This window comes from Zalophus californianus, chromosome 5 (assembly GCF_009762305.2).
Source record: "Zalophus californianus isolate mZalCal1 chromosome 5, mZalCal1.pri.v2, whole genome shotgun sequence".
Classification (NCBI taxonomy): domain Eukaryota; kingdom Metazoa; phylum Chordata; class Mammalia; order Carnivora; family Otariidae; genus Zalophus; species Zalophus californianus.
The window spans coordinates 103,862,503-103,888,700 of NC_045599.1; the positions used below are offsets into that span (position 1 = coordinate 103,862,503).

The window sequence follows — 26,198 nt, forward strand, 5'->3', positions numbered from 1 at the left end:
CCCAATCAATAACTTGTTAACTGTGGAAACAAAGAATTCCAAATCCCAGCAGCCAAATGGACCTTTTCCTGAAATTGAAGATATCCTTTATCTCATTTCATAATGTCAGTTTCTAGTTTGAGAATGTGACAAGATTTCTACAAGAAGCAAAAGCAAAAGGTAAGATTTTTTCCAGCTAAATGTGAATTCAGATCAGTGGTAGAATATATTAATGAATATTGTTCTATGTAAACTTAAAACAATTGTTTTCTTTTTTTTTTTTTAAAGATTGTATTTATTTGACAGAGCGAGCGAGCCAGAGAGCTCAGGCGGGGAAATGGCAGAGGGAGAGGGAGGAGCAGGCTCCCCGCTGAGTGGGGATTGATCCCAGGACCCTGGCATCATGACCCGACCTGAAGGAAGATGCTTAACCGACTAAGCCCCTGTTTTATTTCTTCTAACACAAAATGTCCGTTTGTATATTTTAGAATTATTTCTTCTCACATTCCATATGAATCACTCTAAAAACACTTCACCTTAGAAACTGAATCCAATAATAAAACATACAAGTTTAAACATAAAAAAACAAACAAAAAAAACAAACCCTTTCCTCATGTCCAATTATTCAAGTATTCACCATGCCACCCCTTTAAAAAAAAACCTAGTCATCAAAAGTGACTTTGGTAGAGGCACTACAAAATTTCAGGCAACGAGAGAAAGTGATATAAATACCTGATATAAACAAACAAAAAAACCACTTAACCCAATTTCGACCTTGTTTTTTTTTAAAGATTTTTATTTATTTATTGACAGAGAGACACAGCCAGAGAGGGAACACAAACAGGGGGAGTGGGAGAGGGAGAAGCAGGCTTCCTGCTGAGCAGGGAGCCCAATGTGGGGCTCGATCCCATGACCAGGGATCATGACCTGAGCCAAAGGCAGACGCTTAACAGACTGAGCCACCCAGGTGCCCTTGACCTTGCTTTGTGGCTGCTTAAAGGTATGCTAAATAAACTACTCTTTGTGCTTTGGATATAAATAGCCATATTTAAACAAGCGGTACTTTTTTCCCCCCAAAACTTTCACATCATTTCAATCCACTGAAATTGACTATGTTGACTAAATAGGACTATGTTGACTAAGTAGACAAATCAACAACAAATCTAACTTTTATTTTTATTTATTTATTTCAAAAAATATTTTATTTATTTGAGAGAAAGAGACAGAGACAGGGTGCCTGTGGGCAAGCACAGGAAGGGGGGAGGGTGGGCATGGCAGAGGGAGAAGCAGGCTCTCTATGAGCTGGGAGCCCAGTGTGCTCAATCCCAGTAAATAAGGTTAAGGTATAGGCAGGGAGAAGTAGGGGGGCCCTGGCTGGGCTCTGAAACTATTCCTGGCAGGCAGAAGTGCTAAGCCAGAGTGAACAAGGAATAAGAAAACCGAACCACCTGGCCTCCGATGTTAGGGAGTACTTTTCTTTGGCGGCTACACTGTATCATAGAAAATGGCCAAACCTCAAAGAATTAAGTCATTAAGGATGCTATCAATAGTCCATGCTCAAACCAAGATGGCACAAGAAGCTCAAGGCCACAGGCTTCCTGGTCAGTTCTCAATAAAAGACTGCCACTAAAAGCCCTCAGTAGCAACCGTGTCAGGACCCCTCTCCCTCTAGAGAGCTGCTTCTTTGCTTTCTGCTCTCACCTTCACTTAATAAACTTTCACTTCATTTCACCATTTTGTGTCCGCGAGATTCGTTCTTTGACTCCTTGAGACAAGAACCCTGCGATCCTCTAACACCAGGATCCTGAGATCATGACCTAAGCCCAAGGCAGACACTTAACCAACTGAGCCACCCAGGTGCCGCCAAACCTAACTTTTAGTACCAACATGGTATAAAACCTATACAACTGCACATTAGCCTCCATTAACTCTGTTATACTCGGTTCTCAATTCTTTGGAAATACAAAATGCTCTTGAGACAGTCTCCGCTGAGAGTCGCCGCGGTTTCCCGCTTCAACAGTGCTTGGACGGAACCCGGCGCTCGTCCCCCACCCGGGCCGGCTGTTCAGAGCCAGCCCTCCGCCATCTCTTCGTCGCGCCCTCGGACCGCTCCAAGGCCCCCGCTGCCGCTCGCTGCCGCCTTTTCTCAGCCGCCGCCATGACGACTGCGACCCCTCGCAGGTGCACCAGAACTACCACCAGGACTCGGAGGCCGCCATCAACCGCTAGATCAACCTGGAGCTCTACGCCTCCTACGTCTACCTGTCCATGTCTTACTACTTTGACCGCGACGATGTGGCTTTGAAGAACTTTGCCAAATATTTTCTTCACCAATCTCATGAGGAGAGGGAACATGCTGAGAAACTGATGAAGCTGCAGAACCAGCGAGGTGGCCGAATCTTCCTTCAGGATATCAAGAAACCAGACCGTGATGATTGGGAGAACGGGCTGAATGCAATGGAGTGTGCATTACATTTGGAAAAGAGCGTGAATCAGTCACTACTGGAACTGCACAAACTGGCCACTGATAAAAGTGACCCCCATTTGTGTGACTTCATTGAGACTCATTACCTGAATGAGCAGGTGAAATCCATCAAAGAATTGGGTGACCACGTAACCAACCTGCGCAAGATGGGGGCTCCCGAATCTGGCATGGCAGAGTATCTCTTTGACAAGCACACCTTGGGAAACAGTGGTAGTGAAAGCTAAGCCTTAGGCTGTCTTCCCATAGCCACAAGGGTGACTTCCCTGGTCACCAAGGCAGTGCATGCATGTTGGGGTTACCTTTACCTTTTCTATAAGTTGTACCAAAACATCTACTTAACTTCTTTCATTTGTACCATTCTTCAAATAAAGTAATTTGGTACCCCCCCCAAAAAAATGCTCTTGAACTTTCCCTGACACCCATTTTACATTTAGGGGCACCTCTCATCCCAACTGTTGGACATTTCTCCATGTGTCCACACTTTCGACAGAGAATCAGAATCCTAGCACTAAGCATTTCAAGTCCAGAGTTTTAATCGGTGTTTCCCTGTGCCTTTGAATCTTTATCGAGAATTCCAGAGACCTAAAATAAGCAGCTGCAGCTATTCTAGAACATGCACTACTTGGCTTTTTGCTTCATTAACCTGCCCTAGTTTGGTGGAGACTTTGTCAGCCTTCCTCCCATGAAAATGTTCAATCAGCCACTCTAATAAGGAATGTTCACAGTAATCTCAGATTTTTTTCTTTTTTTTAAAGATTTTATTTATTTATTTGACAGAGAGAAAGACAGCAAGAGAGGGAACACAAGCAGGGGGGAGTGGGAGAGGGAGAAGCAGGCTTCCCGTGGAGCAGGGACCCCAATGCGGGACTCCATCCCAGGACCCTGGGATCATGACCTGGGCCGAAGACAGACGCTTAACAACTGAGCCACCCAGGCACCCCATGACTCAGGGTTTTCAAAATACTTTTCTATCTTCCCTATGCCCTTTACATCAGGGAAATACATGTGTAGGAAAAGGGAGGCAGCAACTTTAAGCCCCTTTTCTTTTTTTTAAAGATTTTATTTTTAATGAATCTCTATACTCAACATGGGGCTCAAACTCACAACCCCAAGATCAAGAGTGGCAGCCCCTCTGCTAGTTTGAAACAGAAGCTACCCTATGAAAACACTGCAAGTTCATGTGCTTCTTAAAAAGAAAAGCTCAAAGATACATACCTGTTTCATCCTTGCAGCAGCTCTATTTGAAAACAGAATAGACCTGTCTTTCTGGAAGCAGGATGGGCACATCTGAAGGGCTTGACTATAAGAACTCTCAGCTTCTATATAATCTGAGGATAAAGTAAAAGATGAGAGGAGGTCATTAAGATTTTATTCCCAGTATTTATGTATTCCATAGTATCTCAGAATGTGTAGCTTTCCATTCACAAAACAAAGGTCTCAAGTAGAATGTTCTGTATGTTTAACTTTCATTTGGCTTATCAATTTAGTAAGGAATAATGAAGGGATTAGAGAACTGGACAGATGAAAGAGACTAAAGTCTAGGATTAATGGCTTGGGATAAAGACAAAAATTCTACGTATGTATTTTCATTAAAGATATTATGCTTTCATGGAGTCAACCTGGCCAAAACTGCTTCCCTGAAATGTCTGGAGAGACATTTTATGGAGCTAAGAGCAACAATGTAAAAATCAGTGGTTGACTAAACACCTTAAAAGAGAAAATGGTGATAAATTTATTTACTCATTGCCACACATAGAATTATGGTCAGGGTACTAAAAGCAAATTGCCCGTTCACTCCTTTCTCAGGTTTGAAATATTTAACAGAAAATACAAGAAATACGAATTCAAAATCAGAACCATTAGTACGTAGGAAAAAAAAGCGATGATTGCTAAACCAGATATAAGAAAAAAATTTTAAATCTAAAAAATAACTAGGGGAAAATGTTACTACTTCTAGTTTTCTAAAGCATATACATTTTGATATATATATATATTTTGTAAGATTTTATTTGTCAGAGAGAGAGAGCACAAGCAGGGAGGGGGGGCAGCCAGAGGGAGAAGCAGGGTCCCCGCTGAGCTAGGAGGCTGATGTGGGACTTGAACCCAGGACCCCAGGATCATGACCTGAGGTGAAGGCAGAGGCTTAACCGACTGAGCCTCTGTTAAGCCACCCAGGCGTCCCAATTTTGATATGTTTCTAAAGCATATACACTTTACATATGTGATAGAAGGCTATTATAAGATCAAACAGTTCCACCAAATTAACTGAATGAACCCAAATTATTCCTAAGCAAATGTTAAGAAACACAGAAGGACATGGAGAACATCTCTGTACTTAAGGCGGCAGAAGAAAAAGGTACATGAAAGACCAAAGTACAAGCAAAATACTTCCCTAGGCCATGTTGGAACCACTTGGGTCAGTTTTTACAGCATTGCTGCAAGTGAGTAAGGGGGATCCCTGCTTTTACATCAATGAAGCAAACAGCCTTTTAACATTCCAGGTTAGTTTTCCAAAGCATCAGCTGAGAAGTCTGCCCTCCTACCTCTGGTTCTATAGTGGATTACAGAAAAGAAAAAGTGTGCCTGTGCCAAGAGACACATGGTAACTGGTCACCATCAGGTGAGAATGATCTGGACCTGGTGAAAAATCAAATTCCAAGGTGTTGGGAAGCAACAATGTACTGTTAGCAGTTTAGGTTTGCTAATTGTTTCCAAATGTTTCTGGTGTTTCTTCACACTCCAAGACAGAATGAGGAATCAAGATGACCAGACATCAGTGCTGAGACAGGTGCCTTACCTCCTCTCTTAAACTGCACATTTCCCTCCTCCTTTAGTCTAGTGCTCTCTTCTCTTCTCTTCTGCAAGAGATCCGACAATTACATCATTTCCCACAATATAAGTGAATAAAAAGGTTAACTTTCATTAAGCTACTTAACAGGCAGCAACCTGACTTTTGTTTTTGTTTTTTTTCAACTGGACCTTTGAGAACTGGGTCAGTTTTATGTAAATCTCAAACAGATATAGAGAAACAAGTGGCCATCTGGCTAATCACACGCCTGAAGTTTAAAACACAAAACCTAGGTTTCCTATGTTTGTATCTTTCGCACAGAATAGTAATTCAGGTATCACTTAATTTCTATTTACTCAAAATGAAACTAAACATACACGCCCACTGGCATGTATGCCGCCATAAATTCAAATTCTGAATCTGCTACTTATTAAATGAATGATCTTGGGGCACCTGGGTGGCTCAGTCGTTAAGCATCTGCCTTCGGCTCAGGTCATGATCCCAGGGTCTTGGGATCGAGCCCCGCATCAGGCTCCCTGCTCAGCAGGAAGCCTGCTTCTCCCTCTGCCTGCTGCTCGCCCTGCTTGTGCTCTCTCTCTCTCTGACACATGAATAAATAAAATCTTTAAAAAAAATAAATGAATGATCTTGGACAAGTTCCAGATCTTTCTAAGCCTTGGTTATTTTTATCTAGAATATGAGGTTTTATAGTTTTATGAATTAATGTGATAATATATGTAAAGCTCCTAATACAGTGCCTGGTAAATAAGGGCTCAAGTATTACTTTTCTGTAAAATAAAAAAAGGAAGTGGTTTCTGTGGTTTCTGTGATGCAGAAGCTGGCCAGTGTGCTGGCAGAGCGCACCACAGGGAGCAAACTTCACCTGCAGGGTCAGGGCAGGCTACTCCTGGGAGGTTGGAAGAAAGCCAGATACGTCTCTCGTTTCTGAGCTTCTTCTAACAACTCAGACATTCACACAGATGGCCAAACACCCATCATACTCAAAGGCAGGCAGAATGAATGTTATTCTGCAGAGCCAAGATGGCACATGCTGAGTCCCTGTCTGCTCTCAGCCCTGAACGTCTTAGCAATATGGTCGGCACGAACAGAACTGGCACAAGTGACTGCCTGCCTCCTTTTGAAAGAGCTTCAAGAAAGAGAGAGAGAGAATCCAAAAATCTCTACCTTCGTTCTTGAAGCTTTTGACTAAATGAAAACTTCAAAGGAAGGAAATATAGTTAGCAGGGTGTTTCATGCACAGGAGAAGCCTGGAGCCTAAATAATCGGTACTCTTAAAATTAGGAACCAAAGTAAAAATACTACGTCTCTGTAGATTTGTAAATATGCTGTCGAGACAAGGGTGTTTCCCAAGTGCCTTATTACCATACTCTAGATGATGAATCTCAGTAAAGAAACTAAAAGGTAGGTATAAAATGAATCTTTTTTTTAAGATTTTTTAAAATTTATTTATTTGACAGAGGGATAGAGAGCACAAGCAGGCAGAGAGGCAAGCAGAGGGAGAGGGAGAAGCAGGCTCTCCGCTGAGCGAGGAGCCCAATGTGGGGCTCGATCCCAGGACCCTCGGATCATGACCTGAGCCAAAGGCAGCCGCTTAACCGACTGAGCCACCCAGGTGCCCCTAAAATGAATCTCATTTTTATTGTATCTACTATGTGCCAGATGTACAGCAGATACAGTAATTCATTTTTATTTTTTAGATAATGGGCTATTCTAAGGGAATACAAAAAGGTAACACGGGTGGTGGTGATGGGAATCAAAATAAAAGAACGTAGTTACGTTTACTCAGTACTATTTAGGACAGAGGTGCTTGGATCATAATGTTCTATGCTATCAGGATTTCTGGATGCAAGCAAAAAGACTATCTTAGGTAAAAAAAAATTTAGAGGGTCGACTCACTTTGAGGCTCACAGAATCACTGGGAAGCCTAAAACACAAGCTAAGAAAAAGGGCAGGACTCAAGGCAACTCTGTTAAGTCAAGAAGCAAGAAAGCACTAATTATCTTTTAGTGGAAGACTCTGGCCAAGACAGGGCTGTAATAGCAAATAAATTCTAACTATTTCCTTTTCTTTGCCCCAGTCGAGATTCAAAGTCTTGGTTACAAGCATCCAGTGAGAGCGCCTGGGTGTCAGACGGAGAAAGACTAATACCATATGATTCCACTCATAAGTGGAACCTAAACAAACAAACAAAAAACAAATGAATAAACAAACCAAAAGCAGAATCAGACCTATAAATACAGAGAACTGACAGCTGCCAGCAGGGAGGGGGCTGGGGGTTGGGCAAAATGAGTGAAGGGGAGAGGGAAATACAGGCTTTCAGTTACAGAATGCATAAGTCACGGGAATGAAAGGCACAGATAAGGAATATAGTCAATGACAGTATAATAGTGATATAGGGAGACAGATGGGAGCTACAATTCTGGTGAACATAACATAACATATAACCGTGTTGCATCACTATGTTGTACACCTCAACTAACGCAGCATAGTATGTCACCTAGACTCAAATAAAAAAAAGTGATTTTAGCCCCAAATAGCCAAAGCAACCCTGATAAAGAAAAACAAAGCTGGAGGCCCCAAGGTTTCAAACTATATTACAAAGCTATAGTAATTAAAATAGTGTGCATTATAGTAATTATAGTAATTAAAATTTATGTTAGCATAAAAACTGATGCATAGATAAATGGAACAGAATAGAGAGGCCAGAAATAAACCCATGAATGTGCCATCAATTAATTTATGATAAAAGAGCCAAGAATATACAATCGGGAAAGAATAGTCTCTTCAATAGATGGTGCTGGGAAAACTGGACAGCCACACTATAAAAGCAACTGGACCACTGTCTGATCCTGCACACAAAAATTAACTCAAAATGGATTAAAGACTTTAACATAAGAGCTGAAACCATAAAAAATTCTAGAAGAACACATAGGCAGTAAGCTCCTTGACCAGTCTTGTTGATGATTTTTCTGAACCTGACACCAAAAGCAAAGGCAACAAAAGCAAAAATAAACACATGGAGCCACATCAAACTGAAATCTTCTGCACAGCAAAGGAAACCATCAACAAAATGAAAAGGCAGCCTACTGAATAGGAGAAAATATTTGCAAATCATGTACCATATATATAAAGAACTCATACAACTTAACAGCAAAAAAACCAATCTCATTAAAAAATGGGCAGAGGGTGTGAACAGACATTTTTCCAAAGAAGACATACAGATGGCCGACAGTTACATGAAAAGATCTTCAATATCATTAATCATCAGGGAAGTGCAAATCAAAACCATGATGAAATACCACCTCACACTTGTTAGAATGGTTATTATAAAAAAGACAAGAAATAACAAGTGTTGGTGAGGATGTGGAAAAAAGGAAACTCCTGTGCACTGTTGGTGGGAATGTAAATTGGCACAGTCACTATGGAAAACTGCTTGGAGGTTCCTTAAAAAATTAAATAGGGGTGCCTGGGTGGCTCAGTTGGTTAAACATCTGACTCTTGATCTCAGTTCACGTCTTATTCTTAGGGTCATTGGGTTCAAGCCCACATTAGACTTCAGGCTGGGAATGGAGCCTATTTAAAAAAAAAAAATTAAAAAAGGAACTACCATATGACCCAGCTTCTGGGTATTCAGCTGAAGAAAATGAAAATACTAATTTGAAAAGATATATGCACCCTTATGCTCACTGCAGCATTATTTACAACAGCCAAGATATGGAAACAACCTAAGCATCTGTCCATGGATGAAGGGATAAAGAAATGGTGGTGTAGCCATCACTTTCAGCCTGCCTCTAGCTGCCGCCTATGCACCTAAATTTCAGCTGGTCTGCCTGAGACCCCCTGAACGCCAACCCTAGTCCCCTGCTTGCTCCCATTTCCAGTCCAACCAGATGAAAGAAACTATCATGAACCAAGAGAAACTCACCAAACTGTAAGCGCAAGTGTGCAGCGGTGGGAAAGGAAAAGCTCGATGAAAGAAGGTGGCTCAGAAAACAGCTACAGCAGATGATAAAGAACTTCAGTTCTCCTTAAAGAAGTTAGGGGTAAACAGTATCTCTGGTATTGAAGAAATGAATATGTTCACAAACCATGGAACACTGATCCACTTTAACAACCCAAAAGTTCAGGCAACCTGGGAAGTGAACGCATTCACCGTTCCAGGCCATGCTGAGACAGAAGCCGACAGAAATGCTACTGTCTTACACCAATTTGGTGAAGACAGTCTGACTAGTTTAAGAAGACTGGCTGAAGCTCGGTTCAAACAATCTACAGATGGAAAAGCACCACTTTTCCACTGGAGAGCATGAGGGTGATGAAGTTCCAGATCTTGTGGAGAATTCTGACGAAGCTGCAAAGAATGAAGCAAACTGAACAGAGCCAACTTTTTTTTTTTTTTTTTTTAAGATTCTATTTATTTATTTGACAGAGAGAGACACAGTGAGAGAGGGAACACAAGCAGGGGGAGTGGGAGAGGGAGAAGCAGGTTTCCGTGGAGCAGGGAGCCCCATGCGGGGCTCGATCCCAGGACCCCGGGATCATGACCTGAGCTGAAGGCAGACACTTAACCAACTGAGCCACCCAGGTGCCCTGGGAGCTGCTATTTTATATTATGACTGCTTTTTAAAATTTTGTTCATGGATCTGATAAATCTAGATCTCTAATATTTTTAAGCCCAAGCTCCTTGGACACTGCAGCTCTTTTCAGTTTTTGCTTCTATACAATTCATTCTTTGCAGCTAATTGAGGTGAAGAACCCTGGGAATAAACTTTGAAACAAGGTTAATAAAGTTCTTTGCCTAGTTAAAAAAAAATTGTGCTGTACACACACACACACACACACACACACACACACACACTCTCTGAATATTATTCAGCCATAAAGAGATGAAATCCTGTCATTTGCAATAACATGGATGGATCTTGAGGGCATTACCCTAAGTGAAATAAGTCAATAAAAGAAAGACAAATATCTTGTGATTTCTTTTATACGTGGATTCTAAACAACAAAACACGAAAAACCCCCACGCTCTTAGATACAAAGAACAGATTGGCCATTGCCAGAGGCAGGGTCAGGGAGTGGGAAGACATGGGTGAAAGGGGTATGAAAAAAATAATAAATATTAAAAATTATAAAACAATTTCAATTAAGGTAAACTTAAAACTCTGTAAGTAATAGCAAATTCATTGCCAATTTTAAATTCACACACACACATCATGAATAATTGACCAATAATGTTCTAATAGTGAAACGAAAAGTTAGTTTGACGTTAGAAGATATATTAATGCCAGGTAGCATATTACTAAAAGAGAAAATTACATAATCATACGAATAAATGCAATACAGGTCCTAAAGTATTTTAGAAAGGTTATTTCAAAAACAAAAATTCTTTAAAGAAGAACCACTAATCAAGTTACTAGGGTTTAGTATCTATCCTTTAAGAACTTTCGGTCTCCTCTATTTTAACTCTTTCAAGCTACTTTCCGACCTATAATCTGTTCTCCACAGCAAACTCATCAGGGATGTTTTATGAACACAGATGAAGCACTCAGACTGCCAGATCAGACTCGTGTGTGTATGTGTGTGTGTGTGTCTGTGTGTGTGTAAAGAGTTTAATCATTCTCTGGTAAATTTAGAACATTAAGATACCAGTAGGCAAAGCTTAGATCCACGGTATATCCAGAAGGAATTGCCGATAATGGCCAGCCTGAGCAGGCAGCCTGGGAAAAGCTCAGTGTCTTTTTTTTTCCATTTTTAATTTTTTAATTTAAGTGTAGTTCACATACCATGTTATATTAGTTTCAGGTGTATGAAGTAGTGATTTGACAAGTTTAAACGTTATGCTATGCTCAGTGTCTTTACAACTAGGACTAAAAGTTGAACTGGCAAAGGGAAGAGATCTGGAACATATTTCTCACACCAATTATTTGAAGGAAGGCATTTTATTTTTTTCGGCTGACAAATCACAACTCAGTGACCCATTAAGCAGTAAACACTGTAAAAGAGCTGCTGCTTCCACAGATTGTGAAAATTGAGGATTAATGCAATTATCAATATCATGCTGAACATCTCCTTGGCAACAGCTAAAAACAGCACTTTTAGGAGAAAGCTGCACTATCTCCCAGCTGTGCCAAGAGACTAACTTGATCCCAGTACAAAGACTAGGGTTTATGCTGCTGCTGGAACATTCTCTTTCTCCAAAAGATGGCATGCATACTGTGTAGCATTATTGGAATCCAAAGACAGATTTTGTAGGGAATAAGTTTTACTTAGCGTGTTAAATGCCAAGAGCATACACACATAAATGAGCTGGTAGTGCTGACATTCAGCAGCATTATCAGGTTCAAATTGTTCCAGGTTCTGGTCTAATGTGGTTAGGACCCCTCTCGTGTCTCCACAATGTTTTAAGTAATCTCTGTGCCCAACGTGGGGCTTGCCCTCACAACCCCAGAGATCAAGAATCACATTGTCTACTGACTGAGCCAGCCAGGCGCCCCTCCAACAATGTCTTTTAACACATTCCAGAGGCCTCACAGAGAAATAACTGCTCTAGAATTATATTTCCATAACAATGGAAATCAAAGAAATTTTAAAGCGCTCTTTACTTAGTACTCCTCCTCATCACTGAAAACTCAGGCAGAAATAGTGGCATTACTCTGCATTATAAATCATCACAAGAGCTGTCAAGGAAAACCCCAAAGAGACAATGCTCTTGATGAACAGAGTTTATTTTAACAGTTACTACCACAACTGCAAACTTTTCAGCCTGGAGTTCAAAATTAGATAACCGGTATCACTATAGCATTCTACTTCTTAAAGTGTGTAATCACATATACTAGCTCATTTGCTTTTGCAAGGCAATTCTGAGATGTAAGCATCAAATCTTACCCATTTTACAGGTAAGAAAATCACGATTCAGAAATCTCTTGGTTTCCTTTTTTTTTTTTTTTACACTACACCGAATTCTATTCCAATCTAGTCAACCTCCTCTCTCATTACCACCCAACTCAAGTTCCTCCTCTAGACAGTTTGATCTCTTTATGGTCTCTCCAACACCCACCACCTTATCCTTCATTCCATTCCTTTGTTAATGCATCCCCACCTTGGAATGCCTTTGTTTTTCTTCCGTAACTTCTTCCCAACTGCCCAAATCAAATTTTCCTGTTTTCAAAGTTCAGCACATAGCATATCTCCTCCTCAGAGACATCTTTCACTTCCTTCCTTGCACAATTTTTCTTTGATCACACTGTACATTAGTACCTCTAATTTGGGGATTCAATTGTCTCACATTATATATATTTAAAAAAAATGTGTGTCTACATATATATATATAATAAAAACATTGCAAATGTTTGGAATATTACTTAATGCTTAAATGGTTTCATGCGTATAAAACACTGTGCAGCCCTTAGACCTAGGCAAGAGGGGCCCCTGGCCAGGCCCTCGACTAACTGCACATTTCCTCCCATGGAGCCCTTTTAGACCATGCTCCAGGGTTTCCTGCCTGAGTCTCCCTAGCTCACTTCCAGGAGCTGCATGAGCCTTTGCCTGGGCCTGTCCTTCTAAGGGTGGACTTTGCTGCAAGTATATATTGTGTTCCAGGTGCAGTACTTTGTATTATGCCTGCTCCAGCCTTGGAATCAGCCATTTCTCCGAGTCCTGCATCCTTCTGGTGGGGAATGGTATTTAGAAACCAAAATCTGGATGCTAGTATGTTCCCTGTTACTAGCAAGTCACTACTTTTAGGCCCTCTCCATAAGAAATGCAGGAAATAGGGTGCCTGGGTGGCTCAGTCGTTAAGTGTCTGCCTTCGGCTCAGGTCATGATCCCAGGATCCTGGGATAGAGTTCCACACTGGGCTTCCAGCTCAGCGGGAGGCCTGCTTCTCCCTCTCCCACTCCCCTTGCTTGTGTTGTCTCTCTCGCTGTCTCTCTCTGTTGAAAAATAAAATCTTAAAAAAAAAAAGAAATGCAAGAAATACATCTTTAAAAAAGAAAAACACAAAAATCCCACGAGTCAAAAGAATACATACACATGACATCTTGTATGTAGTCATACAAGTGAACACCACTGGATTCTTCCTCACTTTTCCCACACTGAAAACCCTGGTTCCCAGTAATAACAATATATTTACTCATTTGCCCTATCCTAAAATGAACAAAAAAGTTCTGAAATTACTATATCAGTACATATAACTGACCTATTATGTAAAGTTCAAGATTTCTTTTTTTTTTAAAGATTTTATTTATTTATTTGACAGAGAGAGACAGTGAGAGAGGGAACACAAGCAGGGGGAGTGGGAGAGGGAGAAGCAGGCTTCCCGCAGAGCAGGGAGCCCAATGCGGGGCTCGATCCCAGGATCCTGGGATCATGACCTGAGCCGAAGGCAGATGCTTAATGACTGAACCACCTAGGTGCCCCTAAAGTTCAAGATTTCATTGCAGTTCTAACTTTAGAATATAACCTACTAAGGGTGAACAGCCAGAGTACTGTGTCCAAAGTTACTGGAATTATCTTCTCTATGTAATGAATATGATATAGTTATATTAATTTGTTTCAAAGTGTAATCCATTTTAAGGCCTAATTTTTCCCTCATCCTTTCTGGTTTATTTTAATACTTTAATGTGTAAAATACTTACACAGATCAAAACTCAATACTGGGTGCGACTTCAGATGTGGCAAAGTGAGGTTACAAAATCCTCTAACCTAAAAAGCAACTATAAATTGGACAAAATGATTAAAACTAACCATTCAGCGTCCTAAAAATTGACTAAAACCTTACAACAAAGTAACACTCATGAAAAATTATTGAGTTTTAGGAAACAACCATGAGATCTGTGGCTTATTTGCAAAGGACTGCTCCCCTTCTTCCTTCGATCATGTGACATCATGGATTGTGGTTGGAATACAGCAAGGTAGGCCATGAATAGCCAGCAGTTCCACTGTTTGAGGAGACTGAACTGATTCAAAGCAGAAGGTGAAATAATCCATGCCCAGTGGTGGTTTCAGTAATAAGTAGCAATCGGAGTGGCAAGCAAACAGGGAAGGTCAGAGGTTCTACTACTCTGTGGTTGCAGCCCTGGCTGGGCAAACAAGGGACCCATGGACCAGACAGAAATGTAACCGGTAGATAGAGATGGTCACAGAGATACTTGATAAGCTCTTCAAATACCCCTGATGGACTGGATATGGTGTGCATGCTTGGGAAGAATGAAGAGGGCCAAAGCTATTCACACACCCTTGCCCTATCAGGAGCCTGTGTACATGTGGTGAGGAGACACAAGACAGTCCAGCTAGGGCAGACTTGAAAATTCCCTAAAATTGTAATATATTTCTAAATCCACCGACAAATCAGTAGGTGGAAGCCTTATTGGCTTGAGATGTTTGAACATAATCTCTGACCAGTTATTGGCTGACCACTAAACTGTGCAAAAATAGAAGCAATCCCACGAAGGCCAGACTTAAAAATAAAAACAGGGACAAAAACAAAACCCACCTGAGCACAGCTGTCAGTGGCTACATACCCCAGGGGAAATAGATTATACAATTTAAGTCCAGGTAAATTACTAAACAAACAAGTTGACAAAAAAGCAACAACAAAAATAATGCAAGTGGGGGGTGGTGGTGGTGGGAAAGGGCCAGAATCCAGAGTTGCTACAGTATTACTTAAAACATCCAGTTTTTATTTTTTACTTTTTTAAAAATATTTTTATTTATTTGACAGAGAAAGACACAGAAAGACATACAAAGAGAGAAAAGTTTGATCTATAATCAGAAAAAAGTCAACAGAAACATCTGAACATCCACAGATTTTAGATCTAGCAAAGACGTGAAAACACCTATAAGTAAATATGTTCGAAGAACTAAAGGAAATTGTGTTTAAAGACTTAAATGAGAGCATAATGACAATGATTAAAAAAAGAGAACCATGATAAAGGGACAAAAATTATTTAAAACGAAGAAAAAGTTGAAAAGTCCAAAAACTGAAATGAAAAATTGATAGAAAGGAGATTTGAATTGGCATGAAAAATAAGTAACCTTGAAGTGAGAGCAACAGACATCCAATCTGAAGAACCGAGGGCAGAAAAAGGATGGGAAAAAACACATGTGATGGGAGTCCCAGAAGAGAAGAGAAAAAGGGACAGAATAAATATCTGAAGCCATAATGGCTGAAAATGTCAAAATTTTGATGAAAAGTGTTAACCTAAAGATCCAAGAAGCACAATGAACCCCAAGTACCAGAGATCCATATCTAGAGACACCAGAGTCAAACTGCTGAAAGACAAACACAAAGAGAAAATCTGAAAGCAACAGCAGGGAAACAACTTACCAGGTATAGGGGAACAGCAAAACTAATATTGTTACCTGATTCTCACCAGGAACAACTGAGGCCAGAGGCAGTGTGATGACATACTCAGAATGTTGAAAGAAAAAAAACTGTCAACCAAGAATTAGATATGCGGCAAAACCTTACCTCAAAATGAAGGCAAAATAAAGACATTCACAGATAAACACAGAATGTGCTTCTACCAAACCTGCCTTACAAGACATACTAAAGGGGGGGTGCCTGGGTGGCTCAATCGTTAAGTGTCTGCCTTTGGCTCAGGTCATGATCCCGGGGTCCTGGGATCGAGCCCCACATCGGGCTCCCTGCTCCACGGGAAGCCTGCTTCTCTCTCTCACACTCCCCCTGCTTGTGTTCCCTCTCTTGCTGTGTCTCTCCCTGTCAAATAAATAAATAAAATCTTTAAAAAAAATAAATAAAATAAACCTCTACCTTTATAGCAGCAACGTCCACAATAGCCAAACTATGGAAAGAACCCTGATGTCAATCGACAGATGAATGGATAAAAAAGGTGTGGTCTATAAATACAATGGAATACTACTCAGCTATCAAAAAACTGAAATCTTGCCATTTGCAACGGCATGGATGGACTAGAGGGTATTATGCTAAGCAAAATAAGTCAGAGAAAGATAATTATCATACTTACTCCTACGTGGAATTTAAGAAACAAAACAGAGGATCATAGGGGAAGAGAGGGAAAAATAAAACAAGACGAAATCAGAGAGGGAGACAAACCATAAGAGATTCTTAAGCATAGGAAACAAACTGAGGGTTACTAGAGGTGAGGGTGGTGGGGGGATGAGGTAACTGGGTGAGGGACATTAAGAAGGGCATGGGATATAATGAGCACTGGGTATTATATAAGACTGATGAATCACTGAACTCTACCTAGAAACTAATAATACATTGTATGTTGATTGAATTTAAATAAAAACAAAAAATTAAAATAAAAAAAAAGAACCTCTACCTCCCTGAATCAGGCACGTACACCACAGATCTTCGGTTGTTCTTCTATAGTTAATCCAAGGCCATTTTCCACTGAATTAGTAAAATGGGTTATTTGCAGATAGACAAATTCTTTTTTTTTTAAGTTGTTATTTATTTATTTGACAGAGAGAAAGAGATGGTGAGAGAGGGAACACAAGCAGGGGGAGTGGGAGAGGGAGAAGCAGGCTTCCCGTGGAGCAGGGAGCCTGATGCGGGGCTCGATCCCAGGACCCTGGGATCAGGACATGAGCAGAAGGCAGATGCTTAATGACTGAGCCACCCAGGCGCCCTGCAGATGGACAAATTAAATTCACAAATGTTTAAAATCTACCCTTTTCCTTCACAAATATAGGTATGTTCAGGATCTTTAATTTTATATTCTGTTTTCCAGGGAATGATTTTCTTGGATCACAGGGCAAAAGAATTTCACACAATATGGAGAACTGTACTTTCTTAAAGATAAAAGAACTTTGAAATATTAAATTGCAAAACACCATCACAACACATTTCTGTATTTCTAAATTAATCAATTCTCCAGTTATTTTTAAATTTCATTGCCACTGCGACCTTCCAATGGTGATCCAACCTGAGTGTAAATGTTTTTTTGTTTTTGTTTTGAAGTAGGCTCCATGCCCAGCAGGGAGCCCAATATGGGGCTTGAACTCATGACCCTAAGATCAAGACCTGAGGTGAGATCAAGTTGGATGCTTAACCTACTAAACCACCCAGGTGCCCCTAAATGTGGTTGTTTTGATTAATGATACCACTGTAAACTAAGTTAGGTTTTAACTGATAATCTGACAAAGCAGGTAGAAGGTAAGCATTTGGAAAAGGATACAAACTTAGTCTGAGTTGATATTAAAATTTAAATCATTGAGGCAAAGATGGACTTTTTAAAAATGGTGCTAGGACAACTTGGTAGTCATTTGGAAAAAGATAAAATTAGAATATATCTATACACTTTACACAAGAGTAAATTCCACGTAGACTGGAGATCTAAATGTATAAAGTGAAACCATACAAGTATTGGAAGAAAATATAGGTGATTTGCTCTTCAATCTCAGTGTGAGGCATGGCTTTCTGTGACTCAAAATCCTAGAACATTTAAATTGATACAACTTTAATCTTGGTGTAAACTGGCAAAAACGTCAGACAGAAGGTGCTCCCCCATTCCCTTATTAATCACGAAACCACCACCTTCACAATGCCAGCTAGGAATATTCCCTATACTTAAGATCAGTGAATAGAACAGAAATAAGTTAGAGCTTAGAAGTGTATAACCCTTCTATCATTAAATGACAAAAACCCGCACTGAATACTTTTAAAAAAATTCTCTTAATGATCCTGCAGTGATCATGTATTTAATAATAGACAACAGGGAGAAAACCAAGAGGTTAACATCAGGAAGTTAATTTCCGTATCATAAATCTATCAGCAGCTCTCTGCTTCCCCCTGCAGTTTTGTAAAGTAATTGCTACAAAATAAAACAAGTCAAGCACTGTAGCCAGAGATCAACCACACATAAGGGTCAAAAATGAGTGTTAAAAAAAAAAAAAAAAGCTACATACTTGCTAAAGGGCTGGAAAATGGAGGCACACAAACAAAACTTTTCTGCTATGCTCTTATCCAGGTGAGATGAAAAAGCTACACACTGAAAGGGCTGGGGACAGCGGTCCTTTTATCATTAAAAAGGAAACAAAAGCTTCAGTTTTGTTTTCTTTGATATAGAACGTGGATGCCTTACACATACAGACACATTTGTTCTCTCCACAAGTCACTTTTAGAAACCTCTAGGGAGTCTGGAGGGAGGATCTCTGGATTTAAGCTGTAGTTAGAACCTGACCTCTCATTAAGTCCTGTATTTTTTAGGAAAGATGACTGCTCTATGAGAAACTAACCTTAGAAATATTTCCTTCTTAGCTCAGAAAATTCTACTTCCCAAAACTCAATTTAATAGGACTAAATTTCCTTACTTTAGCACTGTTTAGATTCTGCCGAACAAGTCTGTTTTAGACCCCAAGCACAGATGAGGGTAAAAGAAAAATATCCCATTGATAAACTCTTCTTCTGATGTTAGATGCAGTCAGTATACTGGTTACACTTGTGTTTTGGAAGCTTGGTGGTGTGTCAGTCTGGCTTTCTGTCTCTCAAAGAGTGGCCACAGTTTCACCTATAACAAAATGACCTGGGGATGTTCATTAACAAAGCAGATTCCTGGCTGCCACCTCACATGTCTGTCCTATCAAGACACTTCTCAGGACTTTGCATGATTTAATATATTTCCTGGACTCTTAGGTACAATAAAGTTTGAGAACCATTGATCTACATAAAGTGATCTTCCTTAATAAACACATACATACAGTTCTACATAAAGTTCCTTCCTTAAGGAACACCGAATCTCACTTTAACTTTTTCATCAGCAAACAGTCTAAATTATCCCACTAAGGGATGCCTGGGTGGCTCAGTCAGTTGAATGTCTGACTCTTGATTTCGGCTCAGGTCATGATCTCAGGGTCGTGAGACTGAGACCCACATTTGGCTCTGTGCTCAGCAGAGTCCACTTGTCCCTTGCCCTCTACTCCTCCCCCTGCTCCCTGCCCTGCTCTCTAATAAATAAATAAATAAATAAAATCTTAAACAAACAACCCACTAACTTCCAAATGTTTTGGAGTAAACATTTTGGAAATATTATTCCTCTGACTTAAACTTGGATCAGAAATCTAAGGTCCCTTCCAATTCTTAAGTTCTAGGATTTTATTTGATCACTTGTCAATAGTGTTCATTAAACCCAAAACTAGTAAACGCTAAGAAATTAATAAATATGGCAACCTTAGTTCAAAAGGATGCCCATTAAAAATGAAATAAAAGGGAAACAAATCAGAAAGAGTTTTCTCATAAAGTTAACAGAATATGCAGGCCACTACAGAAAAGTCACTGAAAACTCTCTGGAAGCAACCAAGAGAATGCTCCCTGCAAACATGCTCACTGTTACAACAACCTTGGAAACAATTATGAAAATAATGCAAAAATCGTGGAAATCAAAAGGATTAAGTACTGTGGGAGTTAGGAAAAATGAGAGATAGGGAAAGAACTGATAAAGAACTTCTGCTCCAAACCAATACTTCAATAACGGTTCCTGGTTAAACATAAACAGTCTTGAAGGAAAGAACTACCCTTTATGCTTTCAGGGACTAAGGAAAATGTCTTAAAATCCCAGAACCTGCGCTCTGAGTACATGTTCACCAAGCAACAGACTTTTTTGTATCCTTTACTTAAATGGATCTACATGTGTACCTATTTGTAAATGAATACCATGTATAAAACTGGCAGGAGGCAGCAAACCCATTAAAATGACTAAATCTGCATTTTGGCTTACAAATAAACTTTTTCATTTACAGCAAGAATTAAATCACTAGAACCCTAATGAACTCAAAATCCCTCCGTCTTCTCCATATTTATAAACGGTATCACCATCCACCCACAGTAGCTGAAGCCAAGGAATCGTGCTATATACTACTTTCTCCCCTTGCATGGAATATTTCCCTCTCAGACTGTCACACATTTAACTCCTTTTTCCCTTCCAGTCTTTGCTGATATACAACCTCTCCAGAGAGGCCTTTCCTGACCAGCCAATCTAAAGGAGTCCTTCCCATCCTTCTAATCCTACCCCTTGTCACTTCATCTTATCATTTTGTTTATATTTATTTATTTTTCATTTTTTTAAATATCTCCCAGCTATGAGAGAAGAGAAATCCTCTCCTCTTATTTACCACTGTATTCTTAAGAGCCTCAAACAATGCCTGACACGTGGAAGAAATGCAGATATTTCTGGAGTAAATAAATGAATGAGATAAACAGTCTATAACTTGTAAGATCAATTACTGGCCCTCGCAGCAGAGATAATCATACCATTTATTCAACAGCTATTTGATGAAGGAAGATGATGTGCAAGGCCCCAAGAGCTCTAGAGGTCCTCCACTTTAATGAGCACGTAAGAATTACCTAGGGAGGGAGGGGTGCCCCGGTGGCTCAGTTGGTTAAGCGTCTGCCTTTGGCTCAGGTCATGATCCTGGAGTCCATGGATTGAGCCCTACCACTGGGCTCCCTGCTCAGCAGGGAGTCTGCTTCTCCCTCTGCCCCTCACTCCGATCATGCTCACTCTCTCTCAAATAAATAAAATCTTAAAAAAAATTACCTAGGGAACATACACATAAGGACTAAACTCCACTGCGACAAGCAGCCCACAAAAGGTGATTCTACTACAGGATCAATAGCACCACAATCCAGTACGTTCCACAGGTCTCCATACTATAAAGCACCTTTGCGTCTAATATTATAGCAACAATTCTCATGTGCTACCAGATTTGTCCTTTACCTCAACCACGCCTTTGAGAATCACCTATTTGCTTCACAGATCTAGTACATCTCAAATATTTGCTGAAATCCCATTCCTCTGGGTAGTCATGTCGACATTTAAGTTTTCACAAAAGGTTAAGATATACATACAGGGGCGCCTGGGTGGCTCAGTTGGTTAAGCGACTGCCTTCAGCTCAGGTCATGATCCCAGGGTCCTGGGATCGAGCCCTGCATCGGGGTCCCTGCTCGGTGGGAAGCCTGCTTCTCCCTCTCCCACTCCCCCTGCTTGTGTTCCCTCTCTCGCTGTCTCTCTCTCTGTCAATTAAATAAATAAAATCTTAAAAAAAAAAAGGATATACATACACATATACACAGTGCTTTCCTTAAGAGATTTTGCCTGTTTTTAAAAATCTTTACTGCCTTCCTCCTCCATTACTCTTCTTGTTTTTGCCCCCTCCCCTCCTCCTCTCCATTGCTCTTGATTTATGAGTTCTGCTGAGAACTGGAACTCTTTTTGAACCCGGATTATCTTCTCAGCACAGGGCAAGTCAAGTCAGCTTGAATAACAGGCTTTAGCTATTGATACTTGATTCTGCCTGAAGAGAAATATTTGTCAATATATAGATCCTATAATAGCATTTCTTTCTAAATTCTCAAAGGTCAGCTTTATATGCTGTTTGGTAAAAGTCCATGCTGGTGGTAAAGAATCAATTTTTATTTACTTATATTCTTAAAGTGGAGTAACTTGTGTTGTTTTAACGTGTGCTTACTCTATTAAAAAAAAGTGGGGAATGAGAAAAATAGGTGAAGGGGATTAAGAGGTAAAACTTCCAGTTATAAAATAAGTCACGGGGATGAAAAGTACGGCATAGGGAATACAGTCAATAATTATTAACTTTGTACGCTGACAGATAGTAAGCATTATCATGGTAAGAAATGAGTAATATATAGGATTGTCAAATGACTATATTGAACACCTGAAACTAATACAATACCGTATGTCAACTATACTTCAAAAAAGTGTATTAAATATAGGGGGGCGGAGCAAGATGGCGGAGGAGTAGGAGACCTAGATTTCATCTGGTCTCAGGAATTCAGCTGAATAGGGATCAAACCATTCTGAACACCTATGAACTCAACAGGAGATTGAAGAGGAGAGTAGCAACAACTCTCTGAACAGAGAAGCGACCACTTACTGGAAGGTAGGACGTGTGGAGAAGTGAATCCGAGGGGATATTCGGGAGGATAGACGGCGGGGGAGGGGCCTCCGCCGGCCGCTTCTGGCAAGTGATAGAGCCCCGGAGCACAAAATCGGAACTGTTAGAAGCCGGCTCCGCTGAGGGACGTCGCTGCAGTGGCTAAGCAGGGGGTGGAATCCTCCCGGGACAGTGTGGTCTCAGGACCCTTGGGGTCACAGAAAGACCGGGGGTACCTGAGTGCGCCAGAGCTCCCAGGTATCGGAGCGGGGAAGCCGGCTGCAGAGACGGAACCGAGGCGCGGGCTCTCAGTTCGGGGTTGCCATAAACTGTGATCCGCGGCCCAGTCGGGCTACTGCTCCTCCAGCAGGGACCCAACAAGCGGCAGAGCCGGGGAGACTCCCCTCCCTCCCCCGGGAGGAGCGGCACGGGAACGCACCGCAGGGATCTGCTGGGTTTGGAGACTCCACACGGGGTCGGTGCCAGAGATAGCAATGCTCGGTCACAGGCCGGGTGAGCGCGGAGAGCGGCCGGAGACCGGGGACAAGGGAGTGACTGCTTTTCTCTGTGGGCGCACTGAGGAGCGGGGGCCCCGAGTTCTCAGCTCCTCCGGGTGGAGATTGGGAGGCCACCATTTTTGCCCTGGTCCTCCAAGGCTGTACCGAGAGCTTGCAGGGAACAAAAGCTCCCGAGATCAAACCCGAGCAGCTTGCTTAGCCTGGACCAACAAGGGCGGGGCAATTCAGCCTCCGGCAAAGACATTTGGAAACCACAGCAACAGGCCCCTCCCCCAGAAGATCAGCACGAACAGCCAGCAAGCCAAGACCAAGTTTACCGATCAAGGAGAACGGGAGAACTCCAGCGCTAGGGGAATACTGCACATAGAATTCATGGCTTTTTTTTACCATGATTTATTAGTTCATCAAAGTTAATTTTTGTTAACTGTTTTTTTTTATTTTTCTTTTTCCCTTTTTCAACCAACATCTTATCAATCTCTTTAAAAAAAAATTGTTTTTTATTTTTCATTTTTAGAGTCATATTTTATCCCTTCATAGTAGTTACCCTTATTTTTGGCATATATATATAAGTTGTTCTCTCTTTAAAATTTTGAGATACAGTTTCTTCTAACAGATCAAAATATACCCTAAATCACTAGTGTATGGCTCTGTTCTAGTCTCCTGCCTGATCACATTCTCTCCCTTTTTTTTTTCTTTTTCTTAAATCTTCTTCTTTTTTCAAACAACTTCTTATCTTATCAAGTCCTTTTATAAAATCTTTTATAATTTTCATCTTTACAGTCATCTTCTATCCCTTCATCGTATCAACCCTTATTTTGTACATATATGTCTTTCTTCCTTTAAAATTTTAGGAGGCACTTTTTTCTAACAGACCAAAATACGCCCAAAATCTAGTGTGTGGCACTGATCTATGCACTAGCCTGATCATATTTGATCATATTCTGCTTTTTTTGTATTGTTCTATTTTTGTTTTTATCTTTTTTTTCCCTCTTTTTCTTTCTTTCCCTTTCTTTTCCCCTGGTTTCAGGTCTTTTCTGATTTGTATACAGTATATTTGCTGGGGATGTTGTTAACCTGTTAGCATTTTCTTCTCTCATTCATCTATTCTCCTCTGGACAAAATGACAAGACGAAAAAAATCACCTCAGCAAAAAGAACAAGAGGTAGTACCGTCAGCCAGGGACCTACTCAATACGGACATTAGTACGATGTCGGACCTAGAGTTCAGAATCATGACTTTAAAGATACTAGCTGGGCTTGAAAAAAGCGTGGAAGTTATTAGAGAAACCCTTTCTGGAGAAATAAATGAACTAAAATCTAACCAAGTCGAAATCAAAAAGGCTATTGATGAGGTGCAATCAAAAATGGGGGCACTAACTGCTAGGATAAATGAGGCAGAAGAGAGAATCAGCGATATAGAAGCCCAAATGATGGAAAATAAAGAGGCTGAGAAAAAGAGAGAGAAACAACTACAGGATCATGAGGGCAGAATTTGAGAGATAAGTGATACGATAAGATGAAACAACATTAGAATAATTGGGATCTCAGAAGAAGAAGAAAGAGAGAGAGGGGCAGAAGGTATATTGGAGCAAATAATAGCAGAGAACTTCCCTAATGTGGGGAAGGAAACAGGCATCAAAATCCAGGAGGTACAGAGAACCCCTCTCAAAATCAATAATAATAGGTCAACACCCCGACATCTAATAGTAAAACTTATGAGTCTCAGAGACAAAGAGAAAATCCTGAAAGCAGCTCGGGAGAAGAGATATGTAACCTACAATGGTAAAAATATTACATTGGCAACAGACCTATCCACAGAGACCTGGCAGGCCAGAAAGGACTGGCAAGATATCTTCAGAGCACTAAACGAGAAAAATCTGCAGCCAAGAATACTATATCCAGCTAGGCTGTCATTGAAAATAGAAGGAGAGATAAAAAGCTTCCAGAACAAACAAAAACTAAAGGAATTTGCAAACACATAACCAGCCCTCCAAGAAATATTGAAAGGGGTCCTCTAAGCAAAGAGAGAGCCTAAAAGCAGCAAAGATCAGAAAGGAACACAGACAACATACAGTAACAGTCACCTTACAGGCAATACAATGGCACTAAATTCATACCTTTCAATAGTTACCCTGAATGTAAATGGGCTAAATGCCCCAATCAAAAGACACAGGCTATCAGACTGGATTAAAAAACAAGACCCATCAATATGCTGTCTGCAAGAGACTCATTTTAGACCCAAAGACACCCCCAGATTGAAAGTGAGGGGGTGGAAAACCATTTACCATGCTAATGGACACCAAAAGAAAGCTGGGGTGGCAATCCTTATATCAGACAAACTAGATTTTAAAACAAAGACTGTAATAAGAGATGAGGAAGGACACTATATCCTACTTAAAGGGTCTATCCAACAAGAAGATCTAACAATTGTAAATATCTATGCCCCGAACATGGGAGCAGCCAATTATATAAGGCAATTAATAACAAAAGCAAAGAAACACATTGACAACAATACAATAATAGTGGGGGACTTTAACACCCCCCTGACTGAAATGGACAGATCATCTAAGCAAAAGATCAACAAGGAAATAAAGACTTTAAATGACACACTGGACCAAATGGACTTCACAGACATATTCAGAACATTCCATCCCAAAGCAACGGAATACACATTCTTCTCTAGTGCCCATGGAACATTCTCCAGAATTGATCACATCCTAGGTCACAAATCAGGTCTCAACCGGTACCAAAAGATTGGGATCATTCCCTGCATGTTTTCAGACCACAATGCTTTGAAACTAGAACTCAATCACAAGAGGAAAATCGGAAAGAACTCAAATACGTGGAGGCTAAAGAGCATCCTACTGAAGAATGAATGGGTCAACCAGGAAATTAAAGAAGAATTAAAAAAATTCATGGAAACCAATGAAAATGAAAACACAACTGTTCAAAATCTTTGGGATACAGCAAAGGCAGTCCTGAGAGGAAAGTATATAGCAATACAAGCCTTTCTCAAGAAACAAGAAAGGTCTCAAATACACAACCTAACCCTACACCTAAAGGAGCTGGAGAAAGAACAGCAAATAAAGCCTAAACCCAGCAGGAGAAGAGAAATCATAAAGATCAGAGCAGAAATCAATGAACTAGAAACCAAAAGAACAGTAGAACAGATCAACGAAACTAGGAGCTGGTTCTTTGAAAGAATTAATAAGATTGATAAACCCCTGGCCAGACTGATCAAAAAGAAAAATGACCCAAATCAACAAAATCATGAATGAAAGAGGAGAGATCACAACCCACACCAAAGAAATACAAACAATTATAAGAACATATTATGAGCAACTCTATGCCAGCAAATTAGATAACCTGGAAGAAATGGGTGCATTTCTAGAGATGTATCAACTACCAAAATTGAACCAGGAAGAAACAGAAAACCTGAACAGACCTATAACGACTAAGGAAATTGAAGCAGTCATCAAAAATCTCCCAAGAAACAAAAGCCCAGGGCCAGATGGCTTCCCAGGGGA

General features: G+C 40.5%; 1 protein-coding gene across 3 annotated transcripts in view; it reads right to left on the reverse strand.

Annotated features, from left to right (window-relative positions):
• TTC1 (tetratricopeptide repeat domain 1) overlaps window positions 1-26,198 on the reverse strand; it is a 54,813-nt gene that overhangs the window by 19,605 nt on the left and 9,010 nt on the right. For all 3 annotated transcript variants that reach the window (XR_003521950.1, XM_027604710.1, XM_027604709.1), the window contains 2 exons: window positions 5,262-5,322; window positions 3,680-3,792 (listed from right to left, as the gene is read on the reverse strand). Coding sequence is in view for 2 of the 3 variants with exons in the window: in XM_027604710.1 (XP_027460511.1) it covers window positions 3,680-3,792; window positions 5,262-5,322 (174 nt within the window). In the remaining variant the exon portion in view is untranslated. The remainder of the gene's footprint in view (window positions 1-3,679; window positions 3,793-5,261; window positions 5,323-26,198) is intronic.